The sequence below is a fragment of the Coregonus lavaretus genome, assembly GCF_964263955.1.
Source record: "Coregonus lavaretus genome assembly, contig: HAP1_SCAFFOLD_4548, whole genome shotgun sequence".
Classification (NCBI taxonomy): Eukaryota; Metazoa; Chordata; class Actinopteri; order Salmoniformes; family Salmonidae; genus Coregonus; species Coregonus lavaretus.
The window spans coordinates 26,397-35,666 of record NW_028165274.1 but is presented as its reverse complement, the minus strand read 5'-3'; the positions used below and the strand labels follow the sequence as shown (position 1 = coordinate 35,666).

Here is a 9,270-nt window from a genome sequence, read left to right as displayed (position 1 = left end):
GTGTAGAATGCAATAAATACATCTGCAGAAAGCACACACACACATTGTGTTCAACATGTAGAGAGAAAGACTGAAGGGATAATATGGACCAATAGGGGGGGAAAAAACCTACTTGGGGAAACTGAAAAATCTTGTTTGTGAGAAAGGAAATATGTTTAACAAATAGTTCTTAAATATTGTTTAAAAAAAATAAAAAGTATTGTATTTCTTCTTTCTGAAATGTCTGATAAGACAAAATAAAGTTGTTTCTGTTTTTACTTAATTCTTTGACTGTCTTGAGTGTGTTTAAACTGTGCGGGTCAATTTGACCCGTAACATAATGGATGTCATTTTTTTCCAGCAAAGCACAAGGGTTAAAAGCAAAATACATTTATGTGACCTTAAAATAAAATTGACATGACATCTTTATCAAGATAACGTTTTCCTAGATTTCTGAATATTATACATACAGTGTATGAAGTAACCACCTAATCGCATGCCCATGACATCAACCTCTCAGTTGATACGCTGAGGTAGGTATATGACGACTGATAAAGCGGGTTGGGGGAACGCAACGACGAAACGGAAGTACCCCGTGAGCGTCTTGGTGGAATGTAGGGAGTTGGCTAGCTTGATAGCAAATTAGCTTAAAAAGTCGACGAATTGCCCTGTCAAACATTGGAGAAATATCGGGTGGTCTTGAAATAATTATCCAACGATGCCAGGTAGCTACGTTTTTGTTGCGCTACTGGCTAGTGTGCATTCCAGATACCATTTGACCTGAATTGTGTGTGCATGTCACGCAGTTAGCCTTTGAGCTAAGTAAGCTAAATTTGGTTGAGCTTGTTGCTACCACTACCAGCTAGCTACCTGCCAACAGTTTTATAGCTAGCTATAAAGACAACCCAAGGTAGGGAGAAGGCTTTGCTAGTTACAGATTACGTAACATCCACTCTGTACATCAAAAACAGCTAGCTAGCCAAGTTAGTCCATGTGTCATCCAATATGCGTGTTTTTAAATATTTCAAGTTAGTTAGCGAGCTCGCGCTAGCCAAGTAGCTTTCTAGCTCGCTAGTAGTAACCCGAATCCTTTTTCGTAGGGTGATTGCACGCTGTGTTAGTTATCTAGCGAATGCTAACTTAACTAGCTAGCTAACTTGTTCAATCAGTGACTTGCTGGCTACAGTAAATTTAGCCGAAACTACAACCCTTTTTATCACAAATTATTTTGACGGCTTAAATTAGCTAGTTAGCTAGCTATTGTTAGTTAGCTAGCTAGTCCATGCTAGTTTTCTAAGTTCGCTAGCTAGCTATCACACTTGCTAGCTACGTAGTTAGTTAGCTAACATTGTTTACCATCTACTGTAACTAGCTCACTAGCAAACTGTGCCAATACTCAAAATCGGAGTTGTGCTGCGACGAACGGTAATATTAGCTGTAACTAACGGTACTCCAGTTAGCAAATTGTCTGGCTGGCTTGTTGCAGGTAGGCCTCGAGCGCCATGTGGTGTTTGTCATCATCACTATTTTGTCTCATGACATGTGCATCCTTCAATGCTGACGATACAGGTAACGCGTTAGCTAGGTATTGTCGAGCGCTTCCTTTATAACGGTAGCAGCTGGCTAGCTAGTAGTTGTAGCCACGTCAGCTGGAAGCGCAGCCACTGACTCTCTACTCTCTGGGTCTACTCTAACTGGAATGACACTAGTAAAGGTTATGATAACTAGCCTAACACTTATCTGTGATACTACTAACTAGCTAAGTATAAAGTAAAATAATTACATCTGCACTTTGTTATTTGCGTTTTGGCAAGATACATTTTCATGACAGTACAGTACTGTGTGGGTAGATAATGGTTTAACTTTCTGCTCTTATGTTTAGGTACGTTTTTTGACCTTCATGTTTATTAAACACGTCATTTATTCAGTATATGCAAACTGAGCATTACTGTCAATTTTATAAGCATTTGCCTAATTTTTCAAGTGGGCTGCCATTAATGCCTGTGTGAAACCGTTAACCCTACAGAGCCTGCGGAGATGAACAGTCCTGAGATGGCAAAAACACCAGGCGGCAGCAGTGCCCCCGGGAAAGAGAACGTGGCCAACGGGCACAAGGAGGGAGAGGGGGGCAACAACAACCCCTTCGCTGACTACATGTGGATGGAGAACGAGGAGGATTACAACAGACAGGTCAGTGATTTAGGACCACTCATTATGTACATACACACACACACACACACACACACCACACATATAGACAGAGGGACACCCACACAGATGTACAGACCACACACTAAAAGGTGAGTAATGTTGCCCTGGGTAGATATTGCCAGGCCTTGTACACAGATCTAGGATTAGGTTACCTTACTCAGTCCCAACCATTAGGGGACCTTCAACCAGATTAAGGGGCATGATCATTCTTCCTTGCAGATTTTCTCAAGCTCTGTTAAGTTAGATGGGGAGCAGTAGCGAAATAGTTACCACAAAATCATTTGCCTTATGCTCTGTCTTTCACGTGCCTTTTTGCAATCTCCAGCCGTGCTGTCATGTGCCACTCTCCCATAAAGTGCTGTAGAGACTATTGTCCTTCTGGCAGGTTTTCCCTTCTTACCCGGTTGCTCAGTTTGGTCGGACGGCCAGCTCTAGGCAGAGTCTGGGTAGTTCCATATTCCCTTCCCCAGATATATGCCTCATCACAATTCTATCTCGGAGATCTACAGACAGTTCCTTGGACTTCATGCTATAGTTTCTATTCTGACATGCACTGTCATGACAGACTGACCAGGTGAAAGCTATGATCCCTTATTGATTTAACTTGTTAAATCCACTTCAATCAGTGTAGATGAAGGGGAGGAGACAGGTTAAAAAAGGGTTTTTAAGTCTTGAGACTATTGAGACATAGGTTGTGTATGTGTGCCATTCAGAGTAGTGTTATATACTGGTATTACGGTACCAAAACGTTATGATACTTATGACATCAACATTTGAGAATACCGTAGTACAAAAAGAATATATGATAATACAAAATTTTCGGCCCCACCGATTTAAAGAACCCGCTGGCGCCTGTTTACAAAATGCGTATAAAGTCAGTTTTGTTTATAAATTCAGTCTTCTGTTACATTTGTACATTTCATACATTGGAGCAGCCCGCAGAGCGAGCAAAGTTAATACATTGTTTCATTTTATCCCTGGTATAACCAAGAGCATAGGGCAGTCTGAGTAGGCTTTGCAAGTTCGCTGTCAATCGAGAGGGAAAACGGCTTCGCGACAGGCATGCTTTCAGCTTTAAAGCAAAGAAAACGGCTTGTCTCTAGCTCAAACGGCAAAAAGAAAGGACCCATATTACATTGGAGCGTTGTGGTCCAGCATCCCTGTGGAATGCTTTCGACACCTTGTGGAGTCCATGCTCCATCGAATTTAGGCCATTCTGAGGGCGAGGGGGGGGGGGGGGGTACTCGATATTAGGAAGTTGTTCTTAATTTTTTTGTACACTCCCCTCAGACCTGGACCACCCTCCAGTGCTCTTTGAGAAGGAGGCAAGGATAGAGGACATGAGGAATCAAGGAAATAAATATTAAGAAATAATCAACTGCTGCTGGTTGTAATCCCCCCCCCCCTTCTTTCCCTATTGTGTGGTCATCCCAGGTGGAAGAGGAGCTTCTGGAGCAGGAGTTCTTAGAACGCTGTTTCCAGGAAATGCTGGAAGAGGAGGATCAGGATTGGTTCATCCCCGCCAGAGACCTCGCCCCGGGGGTGGGACAGATTCAGCAACAGCTCAATGGGCTTTCTGTCTCCAACGGCAATGCTGATGAACTCGCGGTGAGTACCGTCAGAATGTTTGTGCGTCAGAATGTGTCATAGTCTGCTTACTCTCTACATTTACATTTATGTCATTTAGCAGACATGAGCAGCATGTCTGATGAGCGTCGTCGACCGAAACGTCACTATTTATAGGGCCAGTTTCCCAGACACATATTAAGTCTAGTCCTGGTCTAAAAAGCATATTCAATGGCAATACTTCATTGAAAGTTCTTCTCAGTCCAGGACAAGGATTAATCTTTTGTCCTGGAAACCTGCCCTTAGTGTTCACCTGAGAGTTAAAAGCCTGAAAAGTTCAGTTTTTACTGTGGAGTGTCATCCACATTCAGTACCTAGATACCTTAGGGACGGTCCATCTTCTCCAGTTGTTTGATCAGACACCATACCGCTCCTACTCTTAGACCGGTTTCCCAGAAAAAGATTAAGCCTAGTCCTAGACTAAAAACCATGCTCAATGGAAATTCTCCATTAGTCCAGGAGTATGCTTAATCTGTCAGGGAACCGACCATTCGCTCGAGAAACTATCCTGTGATGCGTTACAATCCAAACTATTTGTTCGGTGTCTGCTCTTTATCTATCAGCTTTTAATGTTGAGGCCCTGTTATTTTTACCTGTTCATACAGGTTTAGGTCCTTTTGATGTACTCCTATACTAAATCTCTCCTCTCTTTTTACAGCGCAAGAGCAGCTTGAACCCAGAGGCGAAGGAGTTTGTTCCGGGAATGAAATACTAGGGTCCTCCCGCCAGTAGGGGGAACCCTCATAAAGACTCTTTGTGACTGCTGGCTTCCCAGCAGACACCCTTACACTCGCCTGCTTTTGCGCTGTGTGGGGTACATGGGGCGGGGTTGGAGGGTGGGCTGGGGTATACTCTTCAATAAGCTTTTGGTCGCATTCCCCTGCTCAGACGTTGCATGCATCAACCTATGGTTACGTGCCAAGTCATCGACACCAGATTGCTGTAATTAGCTGATACATAAAATACCTATCAGGCGTTGTAAGATCTGGAATGCGTCAGCACCGTCTGAGCAGGGGAACACAACCTTTTATTTCCGTTTTGTTCCTATGTGGTAAACTAGGCCAGGGGCTGTGATGGGAGCAGGGTGGGCAGGGGCCATATCAGTATAAAATAATCCTATTGGATGGGAGGGGCCATCAGTATAAGATGTTCTTATTGGACAGACAGACGGCAGAACTGGAGGTCATATCCGCGTAGGAAGTTTGGTGTTTATTTTTGTTCTTTCTTTATCTTCGATCTCTAAGTGCAGCCGTGCGAGTCTCTGTCACCGTGGTGATCGTGGATGGAGATTTGTATCTCCCCTGGTCATTGTTGCAGTTTCTTTTTTTTCTTCATGTTTTTCAATTCCTCAGAGGCTGGTTTTAGGGTAGGTAGTGTCAGGTGTGTAGGGGGGAAGTGGGCTGGGCAAAAGATTATGGACAGATGGCAGTGTACAGAAGGATTGGATGGAATCTGGCTGCGAGGGCGGAGCTGACGGCAGGCAACTTGGAACCTGTGAGGGATTTCCGTGGCAACAATTAGTTTTTTTTTTGTTTGGTTGATTTGTAAAAACTTCAGTTGAAATCCTGTCACAGTGTGCAACTTGCATTAACAAAATGAGGACAAAAGTATGATGGAATAAAGATCAGGTACCCTCTCGGGGACTTTTGTCTTGTTCATTGTTTTATATACATGTTTGATTCTGTTATTACGTGTCTAGTAACCTGTCGTTACCATAGCTACAGTTGTACCACATATTGAAAAGACCCCTCAAAAGACCACGCTGTGGGTATTAATGCAAAGTTTTATTTGATAAAAATGTAGGCACACAAGTACCTCTGAATTGTCTAAATACTGATATTTCTGTATTAAAATAGAGCATTTTGTCAGGTGGAACATCGAATAGAGAAAATGCAGATCTGATCCTGCGTGCTGGAGATTGTTCGGGTCAGTCAGTCGTCTCTGTACGCAGGGCTGGTCTTGGGTCTGGCCAGGCCAGGGTAGTTCTGCAGCAAAACCAGAGGAGCAACATAATGACTTGTATTATATTTCCTCTTTTTGCTCAACTGTCTCTTGAAATTATTGAAGTTACCAGTTGTTCATTGTTGGGCTGGGTTTATACTCCACCAAGCGTAACCTGGTCCTAGATCTGTTTGTCGTCTTGTCAACTCCATTGTCATTGTGAAGCCAAAACATGGTATGACTATGAGTGACGAGGAGTTTGCACGATGGTACAAAAAGACTGGCACTCGCAGTACACCAAATACCATAACAAAACGTCCTTGGAGCAATTAAGGTGCCACCAACCTCCTGTGATTATTTATATATATATATATACACTGCTCAAAACAATTAAGGGAACACTAAAATAACACATCCTAGATCTGAATGAATGAAATAATCTTATTAAATACTTTTTTCTTTACATAGTTGAATGTGCTGACAACAAAATCACACAAAAATTATCAATGGAAATCAAATTGATCAACCCATGGAGGTCTGGATTTGGAGTCACCCTCAAAATTAAAGTGGAAAACCACACTACAGGCTGATCCAACGTTGATGTAATGTCCTTAAAACAAGTCAAAATGAGGCTCAGTAGTGTGTGTGGCCTCCACGTGCCTGTATGACCTCCCTACAACGCCTGGGCATGCTCCTGATGAGGTGGCGGATGGTCTCCTGAGGGATCTCCTCCCAGACCTGGACTTAAGCATCCGCCAACTCCTGGACAGTCTGTGGTGCAATGTGGCGTTGGTGGATGGAGCGAGACATGATGTCCCAGATGTGCTCAATTGGATTCAGGTCTGGGGAACGGGCGGGCCAGTCCATAGCATCAATGCCTTCCTCTTGCATGAACTGCTGACACACTCCAGCCACATGAGGTCTTGCATTAGGAGGAACCCAGGGCCAACCGCACCAGCATATGGTCTCACAAGGGGTCTGAGGATCTCATCTCGGTACCTAATGGCAGTCAGGCTACCTCTGGCGAGCACATGGAGGGCTGTGCGGCCCCCCAAAGAAATGCCACCCCACACCATGACTGACCCACCGCCAAACCGGCCATGCTGGAGGATGTTGCAGGCAGCAGAACGTTCTCCATGGCGTCTCCAGACTCTGTCACGTGCTCAGTGTGAACCTGCTTTCATCTGTGAAGAGCACAGGGCGCCAGTGGCGAATTTGCCAATCTTGGTGTTCTCTGGCAAATGCCAAACGTCCTGCACGGTGTTGGGCTGTAAGCACAACCCCCACCTGTGGACGTTGGGCCCTCATACCACCCTCATGGAGTCTGTTTCTGACCGTTTGAGCAGACACATGCACATTTGTGGCCTGCTGGAGGTCATTTTGCAGGGCTCTGGCAGTGCTCCTCCTGCTCCTCCTTGCACAAAGGCGGAGGTAGCAGTCCTGCTGCTGGGTTGTTGCCCTCCTACGGCTTCCTCCACGTCTCCTGATGTACTGGCCTGTCTCCTGGTAGCGCCTCCATGCTCTGGACACTACGCTGACAGACACAGCAAACCTTCTTGCTACAGCTCGCATTGATGTGCCATCCTGGATGAGCTGCACTACCTGAGCCACTTGTGTGGGTTGTAGACTCCGTCTCATGCTACCACTAGAGTGAAAGCACCGCCAGCATTAAAAAGTGACCAAAACATCAGCCAGGAAGCATAGGAACTGAGAAGTGGTCTGTGGTCACCACCTGCAAAACCAGTCCTTTATTGGGGGTGTCTTGCTAATTGCCTATAATTTCCACCTGTTGTCTATCCATTTGCACAACAGCATGTGAAATTTATTGTCAATCAGTGTTGCTTCCTAAGTGGACAGTTTGATTTCACAGAAGTGTGATTGACTTGGAGTTACATTGTGTTGTTTAAGTGTTCCCTTTATTTTTTTGAGCAGTGTATATATACAGTACCAGTCAAATGGTTTGGACACACCTACTCATTCAAGGGTTTTTCTTTAGTTTTACTATTTTTTACATTGTAGAATAATAGTGAAGACAACAAAACTGAAATAACACATGGAATCATGTAGTAACCAAAAAAGTTAAACAAATCAAAATATATTTTATATTTGAGATTCTCCAAATAGCCACCCTTTGCCTTGATGACAGCTTTGCACACTCTTGGCATATAGTAAAAGTAAAGAAAACCCTGGAATGAGTAGGTGTGTCCAAACCTTTGACTGGTACTGTATATAGGACCAAATTGGTTAGTGCTATCTGGGATACTTGATGTCCCTAACCTTAACCCTTAACCATTTAAAATAATTTAAACTTCAATAGGGTAGGGATGTCCATTGGATCCCGGATAGCAAGGGTCTATGTAAATGGCATGTAAATCTCAATTTCTGTGCAGAGCCCTCTGCACCACGAGGTGAAAGTCATAGCCTCTACAGTGTGTCTAGTGGTGTGTAAATGCAGCCTTACATTTACTCTACTAGGGAGCCTTGAAACTGGGTCTTCATCCCAAATGGCACCCCATTCTTTTGGTAGTGCACCATAAGGCTCTGGTCAAAAGTAGTGCACTACAAAGGGAATTGGGTGCCATTTGGGGCATTACCTTCTTGGTGAAGTGCCTCTGGTACTCTGAGCGGATGTGTCCTCGGGTCTGGTCCGCGGTGCGGCCGACAGGCTGGTACTCGGAGGTGCAGGGCTCCTTCTCCAGGCCGCTAGGGGGCTTCCTCTGCCCAGGGACGTAGCGATCAGGGCCCTGGTACCGGTCCTGGTACTCTGACGCCCAGGCCCTCCTGGATGGATGGTGAAGCATATTAAAGTCCTTCCCCTTGGCCCTAACCATGCTATGTTTGCAGAGCTGGAGGTCTGGAGGACAGCTATAAAGCTGTTAGAATTCCACAATACTACCCTACTGTGTTTATTGGGATATCACTTTTACCTCTGGCTATTACAGACACCAGACTATATGATGGACATAACCTCTGCAGCACCACTTGACCGTTAATGGGTTGCTGGGTGAAGGGGATTGCTATGAATCACTGTATGTGTGAGTCACTATGTAATCTGCTCTGTAGTAGTCTGTCCCCTGTAGCTCAGTTGGTAGAGCATTGCGCTTGCAACGCCAGGGTTGTGGGTTCGTTTCCCACAGGGGGCCAGTATGAAAATGTATGCACTCACTAACTGTAAGTCGCTCTGGATAAGAGCGTCTGCTAAATGACTAAAATGTAAATGTAGTTATTATCTATCGCAGTGAACAGATTGCAGGAGCTTGAGACAAATGCAAAGAAAACTGGCACAGGGTGGAACAAGCTGGAGGAGACTTTCCAGAACTGAGTGCAATGGAGAGGAGTGGTCCATGGCCTATGCTCCAAAGACTTAGGTAAGTAAGTATGAACAGATCCCTCCTTTCAATCCGTGGATGTGATCTACTGTACCAGTTGAGTGTGGCTTCAGGCAGGATGCGCTGCGGGCCTCTCAGGGTGGGGGATTGTCCCAGTGTGTAGCTCTGGCTGTAGGTGGTCACG

General features: G+C 44.8%; 1 protein-coding gene across 2 annotated transcripts; it reads left to right on the top strand.

Annotated features, from left to right (window-relative positions):
• The first annotated feature begins 546 nt into the window (after positions 1 to 546).
• Positions 547 to 5,459, top strand: LOC311116027 (polyadenylate-binding protein-interacting protein 2B-like). 2 transcript variants are annotated; one of them, XM_084191156.1, is made up of 4 exons: positions 547 to 704; positions 2,006 to 2,169; positions 3,625 to 3,798; positions 4,475 to 5,459. In XM_084191156.1, the coding sequence occupies exons 1-4, from the start codon at positions 698 to 700 to the stop codon at positions 4,529 to 4,531; spliced, it is 402 nt and encodes a 133-aa protein (XP_084047282.1). In that variant the 5' UTR covers positions 547 to 697; the 3' UTR covers positions 4,532 to 5,459. The 2 variants fall into 2 exon arrangements, with proteins under 2 accessions (XP_084047282.1, XP_084047283.1); XM_084191157.1 differs by having other exon boundaries at positions 562 to 889.
• Positions 5,460 to 9,270: the final 3,811 nt, after the last annotated feature.